At 36.2% G+C, this 23,735-nt stretch overlaps 1 protein-coding gene across 4 annotated transcripts; it reads right to left on the minus strand.

Moving 5' to 3' along the window:
• Window positions 1-4,766: 4,766 nt before the first annotated feature.
• slc11a2 (solute carrier family 11 member 2) lies at window positions 4,767-23,577 on the minus strand. Of its 4 annotated transcripts, none has more exons than XM_061727462.1 (17): window positions 23,421-23,577; window positions 19,798-19,883; window positions 17,890-18,026; window positions 17,666-17,785; window positions 17,121-17,240; window positions 16,875-16,981; window positions 16,714-16,784; window positions 16,556-16,623; window positions 16,329-16,484; window positions 15,984-16,142; window positions 15,745-15,831; window positions 14,658-14,777; window positions 14,400-14,549; window positions 14,208-14,281; window positions 13,119-13,272; window positions 12,576-12,629; window positions 4,767-8,384 (listed from the first exon to the last, which is right to left on the minus strand). In XM_061727462.1, the coding sequence occupies exons 2-17, from the start codon at window positions 19,829-19,831 to the stop codon at window positions 8,307-8,309; spliced, it is 1,689 nt and encodes a 562-aa protein (XP_061583446.1). In that variant the 5' UTR covers window positions 19,832-19,883; window positions 23,421-23,577; the 3' UTR covers window positions 4,767-8,306. The 4 variants fall into 4 exon arrangements, with proteins under 4 accessions (XP_061583446.1, XP_061583447.1, XP_061583448.1 ...); XM_061727463.1 differs by having other exon boundaries at window positions 23,436-23,573; XM_061727464.1 differs by lacking the exons at window positions 19,798-19,883; window positions 23,421-23,577 and adding an exon at window positions 19,188-19,227.
• Window positions 23,578-23,735: the final 158 nt, after the last annotated feature.

Here is a 23,735-nt window from a genome sequence, read left to right on the forward strand (position 1 = left end):
TCGCAGCACCACGTGACCCGGAATGCCGTCGCCCAGGCAACCACACGGAGGCGCAGGGACCCTCAGACGGAGGTCATGTAATCCGACATGCTGGCGCCTGCAGAGAGAGAGAGCAGCCTTGAAGCTCTTTCTTTCTCGTACTGCACTACTTCTTATTTTTCATTCCATTGTATATACTGTTTATATTTTGTAATTATATATTTTTTACCCTTTTACCCTTTCCCTGTATATGTGTGTTGATTGTACTGCTGCTGCACAAGGCAAATTTCCCCATTGAGGGAAAAATCTGGAGCCAGATTCACCAATATGTTCTTAAGAACAATCTTAAGAAATATCTTAAAATCTAAAATTAAGAAGTTCATAAGAAAGTTCTTAACTGCAATTCCTCAATATTTTCTTAAGAACCGTCTTAAGAACTGTCATTTCTTATGAATTTCTTATTTTTCCTACTTAAGAACTTCTTAAAATATGTCCTTGCATTGCACGCGCCAACAAACAACATATATACAGGTAGTTTGGGTCTTAACCGTCAGTCACTCACTAAACATGGAGAAGGAGAAAAAGAGATGCAGGAACTTTTCAAGGTTACGGTGGATGAGATTAATGTACGAAAAAAAATACTATTGAGGAAAATTTATAATAATTAACTACCACGCTAACTAACATGCTAACAAACAGTTAACAGGCTCTTTGTGTAATTAATTACAAAGTATATCCTCAAACTATGACCTACTAGTCTAAACTTGTCTAAAATGTGTTGAAAAAGGTGATATTAGAGGCTTAACTTTTCACAGAAGACATTTTAAGACATGGATTTCGGCAAAAGGATCGACATAGTCAAGATGAACCTTTTACCAAGGTTGTTGTACCTATTCCAAGCATTACCAGTAGAAGTCGCACAGAGCCAGTTTATAACCTGGGACAAACTTATTTCTAGGTTTATTTGGGATGGAAAGAGACCTAGGATAAGATACACAACATTACAGCTACCTAAGTATAAAGGAGGAATGGCGCTCCCTAGTTTAAAGGAGTATTTTTATGCAGCCCAATTTCGAATCCTGTTCTGTTTGTGTAATGATAATTATTTTGCAAGATGGAAGGAAATTGAGACATATCTGGAGGGTTATCGGATCCAATCAGTATTGGGCGAAAAGGGGATTCCTCCCTCTATCAAAGATAAAATAGACCCAATAACCTCTGAAACACTAGAGTTATGGTTTGATTTTGTTAGGAAATTTAAATTAAGAAAAGATCAGAAGGCACTCAGATGGATTACATTTGATACTCAATTCAAGCCCGGAGAAAATGATGCCACATTTAAGCAGTGGACAATAAAAGGTATTACAGCAATAGGTACAGTAATTGAAAATAAGGAGTTACAGAGTTTCCAAACTTTAAAAGACAAGTTTGGGCTTCAAAACAGGGATTTGTTTAGATATATACAATTCAGAGATTACTACAACAAGGAAGTGAAGATGGAGCCTTCACAGGAGATGAACCCAGTGATAAGTGTAATGCTGAGTGCATATAAACCTAACATCAAATGTACCAAAGTTATCTCCAGGTTTTATGAGAGTCTTATGGAATGCAAAGGCAATTCAACATTATATGTGAAATCAAAATGGGAAGAAGAATTGAATGTGGAAATTTCATCAGAAGAATGGTATGACATGTGTATATTCCAACATACTTCCACAAGCTCACACCAATGGAGAGTGTTTAATTGGAAAAATTTAATTCGGTATTTTATAACGCCTAAGATCCAAAGTAAAAAAACATTAACATCTTATCCTTGCTGGAGGCAATGTGGTTCTTTAAATGCACATCATGCACATATTTTTTGGAATTGTGAAAAATTGAAATTTTTCTGGAATGATGTACATTCAGTTTTGACACAAGTACTTGGATATGAGATTCCATTAACATGTACTGTTTTATACTTGTGTCATATTGTAACGGTAGTGCAGGCAGAGGATCACTGGTTGGTTAAGACACTCCTTACAGCTGCTAGGAAAACCATCACTAGAGCTTGGTATAAACCTGAATCGCCTACTTTTAAACAGTGGCTGGATATTATTAAAGAAATATCGACTATGGAAAGACTGACCCATATCCTGAGTTTGAGGGAAGGGCTATTTGAGAAGAGATGGCAAAAGTGGACATTTTATCTACAGAAAGCATAAGGATGCAGGCCTCTTTTTTTTTTCCTCTTTTCTCTTTATTGGATAGATTATTAATGTGCTAACCCACAAGTTTATGTTTGTTTTGTCTACTTTTTATTTTTTTATTTTGTTTGTTTGTTGCACGGTGAATATACAGATAATTTTTGTGATCTGGTAAAAATGTGCAGTTGTAAAAAAAAAAAAAAAAAAAAAAAAAAGAAGTTCATAAGAAAGTTCTTAACTGCAATTCCTCAATATTTTCTTAAGAACCGTCTTAAGAACTGTCATTTCTTATGAATTTCTTATTTTTCCTACTTAAGAACTTCTTAAAATATGTCCTTGCATTGCACGCGCCAACAAACAACATATATAGGCTACAGGTAGTTTGGGTCTTAACCGTCACTCACTCACTAAACATGGAGAAGGAGAAAAAGAGATGCAGGAACTTTTTAAGGCAGGAGCTTGAGGTTATGGTGGATGAGATTAACATGCGAAAAAAAATACTATTGAGGAAAAATAATAATAATTAACTACCACGCTAACTAACATGCTAACAAACAGTTAACAGGCTCTTTGTGTAATCAATTACAAAGTATATCCTCAAACTATGACCTACTAGTCTAAACTTGTCTAAAATGTGTTGAAAAAGGTGATATTAGAGGCTTAACTTTTCACAGAAGACATTTTAAGACAGGTAAAGGTTGTCTTAAAGTTAAGAAAAAAGTCAAGAACAAATTTGAGAACTTTTATTTCAAGAATACCATTTATTCTTAAGTTTTTTCTTAAGAAGAAAGTTGAGAAAAGTTGAGAATATGACTTCTTCTTAAGACTGAACTTAAGAAAAAAATGACACGAAGATTTTTTTTCTTAAGAATGTTTTGTGAATCCTGCCCCTGATGTCTGAAGTCTGATGTCATTCATGTTAACAGAGCTAGATGTATGTGGATTGCGTTTCTATATGTGGCATCATAATAGTCAGGAGTCATTAATAACAACGACCCTTTCTCATGGAAAGAGCTGAGTTTTGATTTTCCCACATTTATATTTTTTTCAGCTGAAGCTCTCTTTGTATTACTTTCAACTACACTTATGTCTTTTACTGCAGCAAAAAAGCGCAAGGGATGGAGATAGAGATAGGATATCCTAACTTTTAGTGATAAGCGCACAAAAACATATTCAGGGCCGAACAGTGTATTTGTAGCTTGTGACACAGTTTCAGATGGCACAGAAGCCAAAACAGTATATCACAAGGAGTTAGGAAAAAAAACCCTGGTGATAAGCTGTGACCTTCTTTTCCTTCACTGTTGAAATTCTTGTGGGCACATATTAGTACCGTACAGTTTAAATGATATGAAAGGAAGAAATGACACAAAGTACATATTTTATACTCCAGTGTGTATTTTATGCCTGGTCTTTTGCCCTTTTACATTGTATTACTCACCTGTCTTGTTTCAGTTACTGAAATGCCCTGGATTTGTGGTTCCCCTCATCTCCTTGTTAGATCATTTTCTACTTCATATTTTCTTTCCAGTGTTTTTCAAGTGCTGTTCTCCATTTTATTATCATATGAACATTTGCTTTGTTTTTGAAAAGTGCTGGAATGCCCTCTCCCACCCTGGATTTATTTTGTACGGTAATGTGTTTAATGACTTCCAGTTAACATCTGGACTTAAAAAATAAAAAAGAGCACAGTCATGTCCGAGTATTACCAAGCAGTACCTAAGTATGCTTACCAATACAGTGTTGTTCACACCCCCAGACTATCTGGTGTTGGTACATCTGAGCATTTGATTAGAAAGGTTGAGTAATTTCCCCACAGGTCATTTTCAGTATCAGGAAAAGATCCAGGAGCACTTGTGCTGACACACTAAATACAGTTTCGTGATTTACATGCAGCATGTTTTTAATTTAAGTATAAGGCTTGAAAAAAAGGTGACTTTTGGATAAACCTACTAAAATCAGTTGGGGTCATTTCAGTTTACTGACCCCTCCTTGCTCCACTAAACGTTAACTATTAAAAGTGCTCTTTTGATGGAATAACACAACACCAGGAACTTTGTGTCCTTTATTTAGACCAATGACAGTAAAGAAAGATTTATTTTTTAATTTTGTTGAAAACTTACAAATAATGTTGAAACCAAACTATTTGAAACAATAAAACCCTTGAGTAACCGTTTGTAATGATAACCGCCCGATATTAAAACAGTACCAGGCTGTGACATTGTAAATATTGGCACTCATATACCGATACATGGCAAGGGCTGTGTTATGAAGGGCGAACAGTGTAAAAAGGAATAACTACAACCTCTGCTACAAAATGAAGAGCACAATGATCCACAGTCGCAAGCCCTGCAAAGGAAAAAAACTGATAAAAATAGAAAGATATGCAAAGAATCAATAGCTAAAGCTGATCAAATAAAATACATAGAAAACGGATGGATGGATGGATGCATGGATGGATGGATGACAACATGTTTGCCAATATGGTGTTTGATTCATATGCCTCCCTCCTGTCTCTAAAACATTCATGCAGACCTGACACCCAGCACACCTCCATTCAAACTCATTGAAATATTACACAATAAATAAGGACCCAATGAGACATTTATCTTTAAGAAACAGTATTTAAACTGTTTACTTGTTTTATTTATCAATAACAATATTCAAATAGAAAATACATATGGCACCCTTCAATGTGGCCTGAATGCTTATCCATGCTGTACAATTTCATGTGTACTGAAATAACTTGTAGGACAGCAGCAGTTTTCAGTTTGGACACTAAAGCAGGAAAGGGTTACGAACAAATGTTCCCATATTAACATCATTTTCTTAAAAATAAATTAGGAGACACGTGGTGCATCAATTTATGAAAAGAAAAAAGGAAAAAATAAAAAAATAAAACCAGTCTTTCTAGAAATAAAACTTATAACCGCATGAAGGAAGTATATCACAAAAAACTTCACAAGCAAGTCCCTGGCGTGAGACGCAATGAAGACAAACTGATAGGCACACCGGGCCGTCTTTGCTCGCCGCCACAGAATTGCCAGGGGCTCTTTTGTCAACGCAGTAGGTCTGTATGCCCCCATGAGGTTGGAAGTGGTACTGCTACATTCAGAAGTGCAGCTACCCCTTGACGACCAGAGCCCTCTGTACCGGGGGCACAAGACATTTGAGAACAGAAGCCTGAGAATAAACTGGTAATCCCCCTGGATACAGCCGGAAACACTGGCATGTATTCTTCAACCAAATGCTTCCCGCATGATAGAGGCATATTAAGTGATTGTTGCATAAAAGATGGTCAAAAATCAGCAGCATTTCCTTTTTTTGGTATGATCATGAAGGTGACTTTGCATAGTGAAAAAAAAAAGTTTAAAAAACACCTTGTCCTATTACTCATGTGATCAAATGATGGTTTGTCTGTTTTATTGTAAGAATGCTACAGAGCCAGTAAATGAGGCACACTGGTGAACAGTGGCAGGCACTGCAGTTTTTCTGCACCGTAATTATTACAAACAAAAGGAATACAGTTTGATATTACTATGCTATCCAGGAAAGGGCGGGTTTATTACACAGAGCAAACTAGCAGTGCATAGCATATGTCATGTGTTATGATCAACATGTGTTCACAAGGTTTGTTGCATTTTTGTCGAATGTCTTTTTTGTTCAGTAAAATAATAATGAAGGTGCTACGAGGTCAAGTTAATCATGTATATCAGAAGACAGATATTAAGGCGGTGCAGTTTGGTCTCACAGGCTGTTTAAAATAGTCTGACATTTCAAGCAAACTTGTTTGTTTTTTTAATTAGAAAACTCCCCGAACACTTGTCATACAGCAGATTCCACTTAAAATTACTTAAGTGTTCACAGTGAGGATACTGCCATTGTTGACACTTATCATCTACCAACCTCAGCAGGTCACCTCAGCTGCTGAGTTTTACTCCCAAGCTACATTTTTTAATGACAAAGTGGACGCTTCACATCTCAGCACATAAGTGGCTGACTCAAAACACAGCTGTTTTCATAACTTACGGAAAGTGGAAGGTAAACAGAATAAAAACATTTGAAAACAAAAAAGACAAAGGTAAAAACAATAAACTTGACAAGGTGGCATTTAGAAAATTAGAAACTTACAGCAGATAAACACATCTTGAAATAGTCAGATTGTAAATTAATAAAGAAATTCAGAAGGAAAAATGAAATAAAGAATAAAAGACACTAAATAATTATATTGTGTTTTTCAGAAACGTATTAAAAGATGGAGACAGAAGCTTATTAAACACTACAGACAATTAATTTTCGGCATCTGTCCTTCATAACGAAACTTTGAAACAAACCTATGACACAAAATTTCCAAATGATCTAAATGTGATGGGAATGTAATCAGTCTCTGAAAATTGGTCGCATGGAGAAGTAAGGTGTGGTTTAAAGTCTCTGTGTAGCGCCAGATTCTTTTCTTTTTTTTTTATTACAATGTATTTATTATTCTTAACAACTGCTAAAATGCAATAGCATCACTGAAATATTCAATCTTTCTACCCCCAGCTTTAGTGTCATAATGTACATCTCTGAAAACAGTCTTTTTCTAATAGCTTTTAAAAAAAAAACAACTTTACTTCAATGTGATATAAAACTTTTGTATGTCCATAAGAGGTCTGCAAAATTTGAAATCCCAAAACCCAACCTTAAAAAGTTGATATTCTCCTCTACATGCAACGCTGCTGCTGAACTGCCTGAAGGTGCTTTGTTGTCGTCCCCCCCATAACTAACGGTGCATAGTACTTGATGACAATGTCAAAAGTTGACTGACTGCGGGGAGATCACGACAATTTTTTAAATAAATAAGACAAAGCAGTAAAGCGCAAAAAAATAGAGTAAAAAAAAAATACTACGTTAGAAAAGCTCAGAGAACAATATAATAATATTTTTTTTTAATTCTCTCTAACAATAATATTAATTTCTTTAAATTCATGTGAGACAAAATTAATCTGTCTATTTTTACTTCTGCCTTTCTGCAGCCGACATCAGCACCAGCATAAGTAAAAGCAGCTTTGAGCTCAGACTGATGTTTACATTTTTTTTAAAACAGTCACCAAGTGGCAGAACAAACGGCAGCCTATGACCATGAATGACCCGCTACACTCTACCGTTTCTGACCACTCATTACGGGCCGAGATGTGCCTTAAACGGACGGGAGATGAGCAGCAGCAGTTCAGCATCAAGAAAAAATAATGTGCTTTTTTCAAAATTAAAGCCCCTTAACCAAAAAAATATAATTATGAACATGTACATGATTATTGCAGAGGCTTTTTAAATATTGTTTAAACCAAAGCAAACTGTAATAAAACTTTCAGTATCTTACATGTATACACATGTAGCCAGTTATAAATACTTATGCCTTTTTATGTATTATGTACATTTTCAATATACCAATTATGACGTCTGCCCATGATATTAGGTTTAACTTAATATCTAAACAAATATTTGATCTTGTTGAGTAGGAAATGTCTTGGTCCCCAATAAAAACAAATATTTTTACATATCGTCAAATACATTATGAAGTAATCACACTTTTGTCTTTTTTAGTTCGACCATGTGAAAGGGGAAAAAATGAAGGTTAAAAATGTATATCTAAAAATATCACCTTACGGCCCTTACATTTGTCAGTGTGTTTAACTTAGTCGATAAAACAAACATCCAAATACTGCACCGATACCTCAGCAAACCCACAACTCTGTCAACTCAACTTATCTCAAGAATGGAAAATGTTTATTTCATGTTTGGTTGGCAACTATCACTGAGATTTTGATGCCATAAGTTCTTTCCTGATGTCAGAGATAAGATGTTGCTCCTCAGGGTATAGCAGCAGAAGTCCAGATGTGTTTCATTTTGAGATCCAGATTAAACCAGTTACTCTTCAACATGTCAACCAAAGCTGATGAGACATTTGTTTTGGCAAACATTTGTCCATCATTTTAACGGTTCAGAATATTTGTGTGCGCACTTTAAGGACACTAGTAAACACATTAGGCACTGAGAGTTGTAAACGCAAAAACATACTGGCCAAACTTCAGGGGTCCCTCGCCTCAGGAAGGTCGGTTCCCCGTCTACCGACACCAGAGTTCAGTGATGAGTCCACTCGTCCTATTATCTCTCAACCGGCGTATCAGAGTCCATATCATCCAGTAAATAAATGTCTGTGTGACGAGACAGTCCTCTTTGTGTCTGAAAGAAACAATGGATGTTTTATCATTAGTCAGAGGAATGTTCAGACTGTTTACTTGCATAAATCAGGTTGGTTTGATCAGTTACAAAAACTACCCAAATCAAACTGAATTAATAAGCAAAATTCACAATCCAGACCTTTTTTACAAGCTTACCATGATATGTGTTAAGTTATTAATTATATCAGTTTTTTTTATGTAAATTCCAGGTCTTAGCCAGTTCTGCATACTATTAAAAGCATTAAAAAAAAAGCACTGGTCTACTTGCACACATTTTAATTTTGAGTTTCGATCAGTGGTAAATTAGGTCCATGATTTGATTATTTTGTAATCACAGATTCATTGAATATGCTCACCTTGGGTCAAAGTGTAACTTTCCAACTCAACTTTTTCCTGAAAAAGAGTATTTGCACCGTCTAACACATGGTACTACCAAAGTTTTACTCTTTAACTGCTTAATTCAGGAAACATGAGTGAATAAATATTTAAATACACTACATAAAGTTAAAAGCACAATAACTCTATATATATAATCAACCCACAGGTAACAGTATCAGCATATACTGCTCAAGGAATGATATGCACGATAATAACTATTTCTTTGTACAGCGATATATACATTTCTACTTTATTGTATTTTAATTCTGCAACTGTGTTGCTATTAATGGTGCGAGTTAATACATTTGGCCCATCTATACATATACGTGTGTAATGTGTATACACACACATACACACATTATATATATATATATATATATATATATATATATATATATATATATATATATATATATATATATATATATATATATATGGATTTATTGGTTGGTGTCTCTAAACGCTGTGCCATACGTTTGCTGTTTTTTTATAGTCCTGTAACCTCCAGCTCTGGTTTTCCCACTATAAAAGTGACTTTGTATTTCATGCTTAATAAAAAAAAAAAAAAAAGGCTTCATAGAAAAAAAAAACAACCTGTATGGTGTTCTTTCCATTGCTCTTGATATTTGGATTATTGTGAGAAAACCTATATGAACACTATATGAATACAACTAGGTCACAACTTATTCTTTAGACATTCAGACAGAAGACTCCAACAAATGTCCACATACCCATCATCTGTTTTTATTTTGGAATTATGGTGTGCTTTATTCAGAAGCAGATAACAGTTTGTCATTCAGTCCCAAACAGCAAAAAAAAAAAATCAATAACTACGGGTACATGAAAACTTCCGTGTAGACATCCCTATTATGAGATGTTTTCTTTCTGCAACAAGTGTACTTGGCTTCTTTTTGGGCATATGTATGTGAGAGGTATTCCTGTGACAGGATCAGTAATTTTACACCACAAACTTGGAGCTTTATGGACACACTTGACTAGAGATACCGTCCATGTGACAATAACACAACCCAAGACCCTCTTTATATTGAAAAGTATGAACAGCTTACTTATATGTGAAAGTGTACATCTTAGCTGGATATTGATCATTTAGTGCAGCTTGTTAAAATGTGAGGTTTTGCTTTCATGACGTGTGCACGTTCTCTGGAACAAAAACAACTCACAAAGAACTGAAAACATCCATCAAACTGGAAAATTAGGCTTTTCTGACACTCGTTAATATGAAGGTGCCCAAGGTGCCCAAAAACAAACAAGAGAAAAAAACTTTTGACCGGTACAGTACAACATGAGCTGTCCCTCACTTTATAGATAACAGGTTACCTAAACAAGGTAAAAATAAATAAAATTCTCATTGCACATCATGCTGCTGCTGTTGAACTATTCATGGACTTAGCCAGCTGGGTCACGCCGTCAGAGGTCTGACAGGCACCGATCTTTAATCAGTTAAAAGTGTGAAACAGGAACTGATGGCTCTTCACGGCTCGCAGGTTGCTTTTTAAACATATCTCTAAATTTCTGCTCATATAAAATCAATGATCCTTTTTATTGCTTTATTAAATGTATTTTATAAAAACAGGCCACGTAATCTTCATTTTGACCTTAAAACTGGTCATTGTTCTTAAAATAAATCTTCAATAAGAGTTAACAACAGTTCTGTTGAAGATAGAGAAATCGATGAAACCACATACATACAATTTTCAAAACAGGAAAACAAGAAAAAAAATATATATATTTAGTCTATTCATCATGAGGTTTTTGTCAAACTATTTCCAACATGACTAATGTACATAACCTAAAAATATCTTAAACTACTTGGTACAGAATGCTTAATTATAACTAACATTTTATTTTTTATTGTGAGCTTCAGAATGGTTTGACTTTATTTCAGAAAATAATAACTATGTTCCTCAGGCACAAACTTGTAATTATGGGATATACAGTATATTATCTTGACTTTTCTTCTTACTTGCTTTGATCGCATTTACAATAATTTTGAATCTATAACTTTTAATCAAATACAAAAGTCTCCTCGCCTTCTCACTGCAAAGCAGTCTTTGCAATGATTTCATTTGGAAACAATAACCATATGTGCTGTTGAAAAAAAAACAACAAACAACCAAAACACAAAAAAAAGGAATTACATTTCCAAAGGAAGGGGCGAGGCCTTGTTATACAAATTAAAAACTAACAGTGATATTGGTCTTTCACACACACACACACACACACACCACTGTGACAACCAAGGAAACAAAGACCTCCTGTGCTCTAATAAAACTAAATCCATTTATAACGTAGATGGTGAAAGGTGCTCCCTAATCCAAATGTGTCAGACATACGAGACAACACTTGTATGTTACAGCTGAGGTTATGATCAGGTTTTCTAAAAAGAGGTGATGGGCAACAATGACAGTGATTTACTAAGGCGCAAATACTGAGGAGGAAGGTTAATTCATACAAAATTTCACAGGTCCAAACTGAAGCCACTTCGTTCTGGTCAGCCACACAAGAGTACACCTCAAGAACTGGATTTACAAACCACTTCAGACTCTGATTTTACAACCCAATACCCAGATTAAAAATGCTCTTTTTTGCCAGACTGGATGTCCATTCCAGAGTTGTGCAACAAAAGAAGAAAGTGACAAATGAAGTGCGTGCAGTAACAATCCTGACATATTGAAACAGGTGTCACGTCATAACACCCACCACTCTGGAAAAAAAAAAAAAAAGCTTTTTGTGTACAGCTGGGGTTGGATATCATTTGGAGCTTTTTGGTGTTTTGAGTTCTCAAGATGCAAAAATCCAGTGAATCGGACCTACAGCAGGGGCAATGCCAAGATATAGCAGTATAACTGAGGTAGACTGACTGGACAGCTTAACAAAATGAAGCATGTCCTGCTATACACTCATAAGCTTAAGGACAAGATGACGTTCACAGGAGAGCAGAAAATGGTGCAGCTACCATTTGTAAATAATAATAATACTAATAAAAAGGTGGAATGTATTTAATATCATAGAAAATGCTGCCTGTCACTGACATACAGCTAAAAATATGACAAAATGTCATATGATAAGAAACCCCCAGTCATAAACACGAACGTAATTTATCTTGAGTTAAATTGCTCTGCACACGTGGCACAAAGAAAAAAAATGTAGCTCATTAAATCCACCTACTGTCACATGGGCAACCTAATCAATCTGTTTCCTGTTTTCATTCTAAGAAAAAGTTTAAAATGCAGAACAGTTAGCTGAGACCAATGTGCTGTGAATAAAAAAAAAAAAAAAAAACTACATCCTGCAACTTCAGATAAAGACTGTACCTATTTTTGGGGATATTTCCCAGAATTCACTTGTACAAATAATTTAAGCTATTGCCAATAATATGGTGATGGACTGATATCAAAAACGACTCCAGGTATTTATAAATATACTGAATACCCTGTTGTTGCCTCAATACAGCAACTCATTTAAAGAATTGCAACAATTATGGATTTTTTTTTAAATCATGTTTTCTTACAAAGCGTCAAGAATCAAATATTCACATTTAACACACAGTTGCTGGTGAAGTTTTGATATGGGCCTAAAAAGCTGCACATTATGATATCCAACCCAAGACAAAATTGACATGAAACATTAGGGAAAATAAATTGTGCTCCAAGATTCTACACAGTCTTGAAAAGTCCTGGCTGTGTACAGGATTCTCCCAGAGGAAGAGATATGTTGGTGGTTACTGCCATGTTCAGCTCTAGGAGTCGTACTCAGACTGCTCCTCTATGAACACAGCAGGTCGATTGCTTACCCTGCTGCCAAAGTCCAGGCATGAAACTCCCAGGGCAATCAGACAGAGCCATGACTGCAGAAAGATAAGCGAAAAAGAGCAAGACATGAACACGTTGATGCATCCGGCCATAAAAGGCCCTAAAGACAATCAAATACAAATTACATTCAAGTTTACTCCACTCATTAAAATCTGAACGTTGTTTCATTTTTCAAACATTTCTTTTAAAAGTACTATTCATTGTATAATTTCCTTTATGGCACAATAAAAAATGTCTCAGAAGTTTAAACACTGGAAAAACAGCTGATTTTCATTTCCTGAAGCAGTTACATCTTAACTCTTTAACTTGATACTAGTTACTGGAATTTCACTTTTGAAGGTTAGTGGATAAAAAGCTCTGTAGATGGAGGTGTTTTCTATTTAAAAACACAAAAATCAGGTGATGACAAGCAACGAGGTTATCAAGTACAGTTCGAGTCAGTAATTTATCAATGTATGCACGCCTTAGTTCTTTATCAGAATTGCTGATTGCACAAAAAAAAAAAAACTCTCATAATAACTTACCAGGTAGCTCACAAAGCACAGATAGGCCACAGAGAAGAAAGCAGCGAGAACGTAGAGCGCCACACTGTTGAGCTCCGTCACATAAACGATCACAAAGTACATGTTGATTGCGCAAACCATCAGAATGACGATGCCACCTGAAATCTTCCAAAACCTTGAATTAAAAAATAAACAACAGACATCTTATTAAACCATTGTGTTTGATTTCTTTCTAAAATAAACAATCAGAAAACACTTCATGTTCTTCCACTTTTACTAGAAAATGTCTAGTACTAAAAATACTAACATATAACAGCGTTGTGACACATTGTTGAGAAATTATGGAAAAAAGTAAGCCGTCTCACAGATGACGAAGTGCATTCAATCACGTCAGATTCTCCAACTGGTTGCTACACTTATCACTTCCTCTAACACCAAATATATCCTTACAACGCTCAGCAGTCACACATCAGGAGTCTTGCCTATTTTTATGGTTTATTTTCATGGATAGTTTTGATAGCAAAATACTGTCAAACAATGTCTTCAAACTCCTCAAAACCTGTCAAGAAAATTCTTTGTCAAAACTACTTTCAAAATTAAATCCAATGATGCCAAATCCCTTCCTTAAACTTCAGGATCTCCTGTAGAGGAAGGTGAATTGGCATTTTTTCTTTTAAAGTTTCTTCCACCAAACAAAGGACGGAGGTGGCGGTTTGAGGTCGTTGCTGGATGTTTTTTTGATTCTTAGAAAAGTTACATTTAGTGACTTTGTTTGAAGACTCAGTCCACCATGGCTGATCCAAGAAAACTGTCTTTTCAACAGCATTTATGTTGCTTTAATCTGGTCTCGGCCATAATGTAGAAGAAAGACTTAAATGTATTTGTTCGTGGCGCCATTGTGCACTGGAGAAACTGGAAAACATGCAAAAGAACCTAAATATATTTAGTCAAATACACAACAGAGATAACAACTACAGGTGCATAGAGCTCACTTTTAGAGGTAAATAGATCATGAATCAACAGTATTGTGTTAACACGTTTTTGTAGAGAATAATTAAATCTCTTTTTTAATTCGAGAGAAGTCAACTTAAGAACATGTATTTCACTTACAGTCCGTTAGCAAAGTCGTTCATGAGGGATGTCAGACTTGTGAAGGTCAGAATTGGAATCAAAGCAAATGGAAGCTTTTGGATGAGAAGAAGAGACATGACAATGAACACATTACAATGATATTTACCACTCAATGGGCTGAACTTCTACCAACCATTCATAGTAAGACATAGTTTGACAACTTGTCCTGACCTGCATGCTTTGAAGCACATTAAGAAAGTCATTCATCCCAGTCAGGTGCTGAACATCCTGGAAAATGGCAACCAGGAGTGTAGGTGTGATGGCGATGGAGCGGGTCAAGAGGACCCGAGCAAAACGAGACCACTTGAGGTTCAGGAAACCCTTAGCAAAAATGAAAAGAACCACACAAGTGTTCAAATTAGTATGCTTCTTTCTTTTTCAAAATGGCACAGTCATATAAGATAGACCGTGAGCTCCAGGTACTCTTACCTCCATCACAAACTGTCCAGAGTAAGTGCCTGTCATGGTGGAACTCTGTCCAGCTGCCAGAATCCCTATAGCCCAGATGTACAAAGCTGCTGGGCCAAAGAAACAGCCGAGAACCACTCCCTGAACAGACACACAGAAAAATGATCTAACAAGCCATCTATGGATTCACCTGCTTTTGTTTTAATAACATAGAAACAATAATTTTTTTTTTTAGCATTTTATGCTGTTTATATCTTTATCTTTCACACCAATGTTCCATCCTTCCAAGTAGTTTGAATCTTTGAAAAGCAAAACTGGATAGTGGATCCAAATTTCTCTAATGATCCGCAAGAAAATCACTTATTTATTTGAAGAGAAAGGATGTGAGCCTAAAGGGATACCTGTAATTTCAAATCCCCCTAGTTGGACAGCAGCAAACACTGTTATTCATCAATAGTTCACTTAACACCATGACCTTGTGATCAATCAAACATTGTGCATAAAGAAGCATCATGTCAACCTTTTTTGCCGCTATGGGACAAATCAGTGTTTTGGAACTTTTATTGAAACAACTGCAATTGTGTGCTCTACAACCAAGACAATAAGAAACAAGTCCTAGCCCTAGCGCAACTTAGGGCTTTATTTGCGTAAAGAAATGGAAAGAAATGGAAATCTTCTTCCCTTTATATTTTCAATCCAAGAACATCTTTTTAAGTGATGTGAAAAAGATTGGCAACATCAAAAAAGGCGGAAAGCTTAACTGTGATTTTTTGTGGCATATCCCTGAGGCAGAGATGCAGGAATCACAGTCATTTATGAAATGATGCTGACAACACAAAAGTAGAAATATCTAGGGTTCAGATGCTATGGTTCTTTTTTTTTTTATCTACACTTCCTTTAATTTTTCTTTAATCGGGTTGTAGAAGAAAAAAAGCCTTTTCCTACCCGTTCTTTAATTTTGGACATTAATCTACAATGAGACACTTAATCATATTATTTACTCAATTAGCTGAGTGTGTGCCCTGATCCATATAAAAAACATCTTAAACGTCTCAGTTACAATTTAGCTGTCAGGGTTTATTGTTTTAGTGATGTTAAGCAGACATACCCCTTTGTAAATGTCCACCTGCAGAGTTTCGTTGTTGAGAGGGAACAGATCCGTGTGAGCGCTGCCAGTTGCGTTGCATTCAGCATTCTGCAACAACACAATCAGCAACAACCTGAAGCCCAATGTGTGGGAGGACTACTCATCAAAAAAACTGTTATGTTACTGTAATGCCCAAATGACCAACACAGCTGCAGCTGGATGTACAATGGTGCGATGAATTCTTCATGCTGTTTACTTACCACCTCCATATTGGTTTTATCGTAAAAAGCCTGAGCAAAGACTGCGACAACGAAGACATTGATGAGGAAAGAGATAAAAAGGGCAATGGTGGACTCAATAAAGAAGTACTTGTTGGCCTCCTTGACATCCTCCTTTTTTCTGCGATCCACTTCCCGAGACTGGAAAATATAAATAAATAAAAATCTACCTTTCACTTCCATGTTTAATTTGTAATCAACACATTTTTATTAAATAGGTCTTAAAACATTTAAAGCAACAGTCATACAGTAAAATAATAACATTTAATTTCCGCTAATTTAAGCCTTTTGGGCATCAATAATTTAAAAAAAAACAACATATCTAACCTTGACCAACGCCGAGTGCAGGTAGATGTTGTGGGGCATGATGACAGCACCTACAATTCCCACTGCCTGCTGCAGCTGTGCAGGACCGCAGTTGGCACAATACGGTAAAAACATCCCCTTCAGAAGCTCCCCCTGGTCTGGTTTCACCAGGACATACTAAAGAAAGAGCGACGTTAAGTGGCACTTAAAAACCCTTCAATTACATTTGAAAGGTGAAGGAACCTTACCTCATAACCAAAACTAATAGCCATTATAGTGATCAGAACGCCAAAGAAGGCTTCAAGTTTCCTCAGGCCTACAGAGATCAGATGTAAGAAAGAAAAAAAAAGATTATAGATGTCAACCAGTCAAATGTCACATTTGTCTGTAAAGGTTAATTACATACCATATTTGTCTAAAAAGAGGAAGACAAATGTGTCTGTGATGGTGATCAGAACTCCTGCCCAAAGTGGGATCCTAAGTGACATAGGCAGGAAGGGGAGCATGAAGAAGACGCCCTTTCAATGAATCTGTAAGTGTTTCATTCAACTTTCACAAAGCACTTACTTGCCCGCAGAGAGAAGGTTGAAAGCTATGGCACAGCCAATGACCTCTTGCATGTCTGAGCCAATGATTGCCAACTCGACCATCAACCAAAGGATGATCCGAGGAACCTGAAAGAAATGTTCCAACAAGACCATTCTAGAGTTTTCTTAACCTACTAAATATTTCAGAAAGGTAAACAACTGCGTCAGACAAATAGTTAATAAGTAACCATAAAGTAGTAATAGTATAAGAGTGGGGGATTCTCACAGTGGGATACTGGCGGTTGCAGACTTCGGCCAGGTGCATCCCGGTGACGACCCCGAGACGTGCCGCTAACCTCTGCAGCAGCAGTCCAATAATGGTCGCTCCAAGGAGCACCCACAGAAGCTTCAAGAGAGACGACCAGCACAAGTTACTGACTGTTAGGATAGTAGTATTGACATTTATTTATTTAGATTGCCAAACTAAATAATATTTGTTGTAGTAGATTAATTTGAAATAAGTTGTATGATGTATTTATTCAAGAAAAATCCAGGTACAAAAATCTCAAATATTTGTTTAATCTAGTATAGGCTTAAACTAAATAATATATAATTCTGTATTAGTTTCAAAAATAAAAAGGAAATGCAAAGTGATAAGAGTCAAAATGTGTCCACAGGTCCACTGGTGAAAAGAAAACAGTACCAGTCTATCTCGGTGAAGATCATTAAAAAATATGTATATTCACATCCTCAGATATGTGGTGACAAAATAGGAAAAAAAGATTTCTGAGGCTGCTCTGCTATGTAGAAGAACATGTTTTAATGCATCACCTTAAATCCAGCTTTTGCTCCAGACTGCAGGTCGGACTCAATGTTCCCTGGATCCAAATAAGCAATGCTCATCAAGAAACCCGGCCCAGTGAAGGCCCAGAGTTTACGGAAACTGAACATCTGAGTGGGAAAGCCAAGCAAAATATATATTTTTAAATTAGTTCAATTTGAATTAATACAGAAACTATGTGATCATCTGAGCCGGCACCAATTTCAGGTGGTACCTGGTTGGTGTTCTCTGGAATGGGCACCCTTTCCTCAAAGTATGTGGAAAAGGGCTCATCCAGGACCATGGGGGAGGCGGGAGGAGATATGGAGCTGTAATGGTTTGTTGAGGCTCCATTCTCCTGCTGGGAGTCATCTAAGAAGATGAAAAATAAAAAATAAGCACAAAAGTGCTCATTGATGAGCAATAAGTAGGACAAGCATGGAGAAACACAATTATTTCCTGGTGGAGACAAAATATTTTGTTTTGTGAGTTTGTAGCAGGCATACATGTACTGAAGTCCCTGCCTGCAGAGAAGGAGAAAATTAAATGAGTATAGAAAACCGATTTGTCTAAAGCTGGAAGTTTCTTTTTGTTTGTTTGGTTTTTTTGCTTGATGTAACATCTCACACAGCCAATCATTGAGATTGAGGAACGTGACCAAATCAATACTATAAAATCCTGTTAAAATGCATGGTACTGTATGTAACACAGATAAAAACACCAAATATGATGTTTGACCAAAAAACTATTTTACTTCAAGTCACAGATAAATAAAAATACCTCAATAAAATAAAAGTTGAAGTAATAACTCCCCAACTATATTAAACTTTCCTTAGACCGGTCAAAAAAAAAGAAAACAACAACCTACAAATCTGTTAAGATTTGACTTTTGAGTCAGTGAAAGTCATTTTTTAAATTAGCATTCAAACACCAGTGAAATGTTTGTGCAGCAGTTGCTGGTATCGGTTCCAATCTGCACTGATGGGAACAAGACACCTGAGACTACATGGATTTCCAGTGAAGGTTCTGTGTTTCTGTGTCCTGGTGGAACAGCCACAAGATACAGTATGATGCCATCCCTATTTGTTGTTGCAGCTTTACGGGCTTGTTCCTGGAGGAAACGCCACTTATGAGAATGCATTTTAGCTCTTTGCGTGTTGGGAACAAACTGTTTTAGCAGATGTGCCAGTGTTTAAAAATAATGAAATAAACATGTTCAGCCTTGACAAAACGTAGTTTCTTTACACAACAATTTCAGTCCAAGTTAAATAAACCTCAGTCTTGGTAGACATCAAATTATTAGCCTATTTCAAATCTGCCATAAAAGACCTAAAATTATATGTCTAGACTCAGTCAGCAGAATCCTTTGATTGGCTCCACATTTGTTATATCTTATACCCTGTAACTCCACCACCGCGTGTTATGACACAACAAAGGATTACACTGCACAACAACTATTGCTATACCAATAATACCAATTTAAAGACATTTAATAAAAGTATAAATATCTTATTAAAGCAGTGTGCTACTCACGGAGTCTAGACCCTTCCTTCTTTCCTTCACTCATCTCCAACTCACAGCTGGTTCTAAAGTCCACTCTTGCCTAAGAATGACTCTGCTTTTATGACACTCACCTCTGGCTTTTTTTTTTTTTGGTGTGGAGGGGGGGGGGGGGCAAATGTCACAACGACATTCTGGCATTCTGTCTCTAAAACTGACCCACGAAGAGAGAGAAGTAAAGCCAGCAATCATGTGCTAGACGATGTCAATAAAAAAAACAAAGCCCCTCCTTTAGCCACACAGACGGATACAAAAAAAAAAAAAAACGATTTCCTAAAACATAATTGCAAAGAATGACATTCACACTCTCTACAACTATTATAGGCAATGAGATAATCATCTGATGAGAACTATACCTGTTCAAGAATGAGGAATAAAAACTATTTTTTCAATATTTGTTGACATGTACAATGACGGTTAAAAAGAAAAGCATATTGACACAGTTACATAGTATTTGAAGTAGCACAGCATGAACTGCATGCCAACCTGGAGCACACAGTAGATGCAGCCTCAGCCAGACACCAGGAATGTTTATGGTAGAAAAATCTGTGCCTGTAATGTTTCAGTTATATGAAGCACTCACCTTCCAGGCGGTCTCCGTCTTGCTCGGCCTTCATCAGGGCAAGCCGAGGGATCCCTGGGAAACTGAGGGATAGATTTCAGCCTCCCCTGCAATAACAAACAGCCACTCCATAATTTGAGTAAGAACGAAAGACACAATTAGCTTTGCAGGTAAAACAGTAATTATTGTGTTTGCCAGTGGAGCTGTGGTTTTTAAAATTTTGGAATATACTAGTTGTTCTGTTAAAAATAAAAGAATCCAAAGTTTTTCCAAACAAAAATTACAAAGCATAAATTATAAAGAAATTCAACATGACTGTGCTTTTTTTTTTCTCTCCCCCTTAAAAATGAGAAGTCCGATCATTCTAATGACTAAGCAACATTAAAAGCAAGCCAAAAGTCACAGCATTAATGAGAACCTCCACAGCAGACCTCAAGTCCAACCCTGGTGCCTGAGTTTCACTTCCACTACTCACATCCTTCCCTTTCATTTAACAGACACAAACATACTGTAACCTGTGGAACAAATACTTCTTAAACTATGATTTGTAAAACAAGCAAAAAAATGTTGTGTCACAAAACAAGTGTATTTTAAAACACTGTGTTCTCTGACACGGTAAGGTCAAGTCCTTTTTTTCAGCCACATGACTGTGGGATCATGAGGTAAAATATGAGCTGAGGCAGCAGACAGGCTAGCTTTTCCATCAGTCAAGGTTTCCAGGAGAGAGTCCCTTCCTGGTACTAGATACGCCTTTGAGTACCACATACTCCTTCACACTTTTTTTTTATAGTTATAATAAATAATTGAGCACAACAAAAGTTTCACTGATTACATTATATAGTCACTGGAAGAATGTGACCAGAAGCATTAGGTACAATTAATATCACTCACAAATATAAATTGTACCCAGAGAAAAACACTACACTATCAATTAAACAATGGAAAGAACGAAGAGGGGGGAAGGGGGTTTCTCACATGAAACTGAGCCTTTTGAGGGTCCCTCTCCTCATCTTTGTATAACATAAACTCTGCACTGTTTGTGAAGAAAGTCTCCCAATGATTGCATTGCTGGCTAAGAGCAACACTCACACAGCAGATTACGAGAAGCAGTCGCACTCAAATTACAAATTAAACCTTTTTTTTAAACCATCTTTTGAAACTCAGTGGTTTGTCTTTTCTACTTAGAAAGAAACATTTTGGCGACAAATTGTTTAGTTGGAGGATGTATGCCAAATATTAGAATATGAACATTTTTGTACCATTTTGCTAAATAAAAAGGTTAATTGCGAAGAAGAAAGCCATGGCAAAATCAAAAGGGAAAATAAAAGAATCTAAAGTATGCAGTTTAGGGAAAATGTTTCAGGGCTGACAAGGATTACTGGACTACAGGTTGGTTCAGTTCCTTACATTTAAGCCCAAACGATTTGTCATGTGTCTGCATGTGACCAAAATTAGTAGACACGGATATTAAACCCACTAGTAACAAGATGAAAATAAAGTCTCATTATGCTTTTGCAATACGTATTCGTGCCACGACCCCATCTGGTACTATGCTTTGCAGATTTTGATGAGTTAATAGAGATCCTATACTAGCACTTATTATTCGTCTGATTTTGTGACCTAAAAAGATCTCCTAAATCTCCACTCAGCGCATACGCTAACACTTCACAATGAAAGTAATGTTTATATGATTCTTTTCCATCTCATTCTTCACTTATTTAGCTTATAACTTTGAAACAAAGTTCAACATGATGATGTGCTCAATCTTGCTCTGCTATCTACTTAAGTGCAGTTTTCAAATAGATAGTTTTCAAATAGCGCAACGAGACCTAAAAAGACCCGAGGCAGATTTCTGTCAATTGTCTTTGGCCTGGCACTGGTTAAAGATCTAAACAATATACTGTTCACATATCCACAGAAAAGATAAGATAAGATGAACTATCCCATTAACTATGGACTGAGTTTATTTCAGAGAACGATCAAAGGATGAAAAAATGTCTGTATTGTTATTACTCCACTTCACATTCTTTAAAATCTAAATCTTCTTCTATTTTATTAATAGTAGCAATACAAAGTAGTTGATCAGGAAAGACCAATTTACGACATTGACTATGATTCATTTCAACCCTAATAAATGTTAGATTTTCCAAAAAAAATAAATAAAATAAGATGCACTTAGAAACACACAGAATGTCTCCCAAAGTCTCAATGTAGATTAATGTCACTTAATCTAGACAAAACAGCTTTTACTATCTCTACATCTATGTCAACTCCCAAACTGACAACTGCATAGAACGTCCCACCCCTCCAGCTGCCACAAGGACTTTTACTCCCTCTGCAGGAATGGGAGAAAATGAAATCTTAACGCTGTAAGGCCATCATAAACTGCAAGGTCAACACATTTAAATTGTTAAACCATAACCATCCTACGTGACAGACTTACATCTAAATTGGACATATTGATAAAGAACTGATGATATACCAGTAATGATTAAAATGGGGGAAATTTACTTCCCAAATAAGAACACAGCAGGACCTGAATAAAAATAAATGAATAAGTAAGACTGTCATCTTACATCAACCAGGAATAACAATGTTAACCTGTCAGCCATGAGCTTGTACACCTCACTCACAGTTCTACCTGTGTTTACACATTACTTCACTTAATGTGACTTTGATGATCAGTTTCAAGGACCCATGGACAAATAAACCATTTCTCAAGCAGAGAATGAATAACATTCATTACACCTCTATTTTGTTTGCCATATAAATAATGAAATATAAACATTTCAGTAGTACGATTATAACAGGTTACAATGACCTGCACTTTATCAAGAGATAAGTAATATTTTCATTTTAACCTACTTAAAACTGATTGCAGTGTATGTAGTGACTCCAATACTTTCAGAGCGGGTGAATGGATTTCTTCAAAAGGTTCATAAGGTAAGAAACTCTTGATACTGAGGCAACTTTTTTTTTTTTTTTTTTTTAAATACAAGCAAGAACAACCTGTCAAATATTGCTGGAGCCTTGGCAGTTGAAGGTGGTTAAACTTTTTCCCCTTTAGTAAATACGTGATGCTTTGCTAGAGATATGAGCACTGCTCTCACCTTGTAAGACAATGTCTGTCTGTCTATCATATTGCAATAGAAACACATTCAACTATGATGACATAACAATCAATCCAAACTTTTTCTGAAGTGAAATCAGAAACCTAGTATTATTGTTCTCAGTCGAACATATCTCAGAATAAACTCTCATATTATCTGCAAGATGACAGCAAGCAGTTCCTCTTGCATTTTCATAATAGTGAAAAAATGGTCAATAAAAGGTACATTACAGTATTGACCTAAAACTATAAAATTACGCATGATCAGTCGTATAGAGCGTCTTTATGGTGATTATACTTCAGATATTTTGTTCAAAAAGTGAAAATCGGGACTGTTCAAGCCTTCAGGTGTATATTAACAGGGCAGTACTTGCCATCATTTCCATAATAATTAATAAAAAACAGAACAAAGTAAACTCTGATGCAATATATGTCTGTAGTTAGTGACGATCAGGTTAAAACATTCCCATGATGCATTAGCTCCTTGATTAGCTCTGCTAAAGTTACCCTGAACAACGTACAGAAAAGCTCTTACCTGTGTACAACTTACGGGAGGGGAAATGACAGTCTGTTCTGAACACTATCGCCGCTTTTGGCCGGGCGAAATGTAAATAAAATGACAGCTAAGTAAGTTATTGAGGAACAATCAGGACACAATCCGGCAAAGTCGCGTACAGTGTCTCCTCTCCACATCGACACACTGCGCATGCGCAGCACCCCGACCCACCTGTCTGTTGAGACCGTTCAACGTTTCTGAAAAGTACATTATATCTAAAGAAAATCCATTAAAAGTACTTAAGAAAAATAAAATATTATTAATATCGTCTAGTATCTTACAAAACAAAACTGA

The sequence above is a fragment of the Cololabis saira genome, chromosome 8 (genome assembly GCF_033807715.1).
Source record: "Cololabis saira isolate AMF1-May2022 chromosome 8, fColSai1.1, whole genome shotgun sequence".
Lineage (NCBI taxonomy): Eukaryota > Metazoa > Chordata > Actinopteri > Beloniformes > Belonidae > Cololabis > Cololabis saira.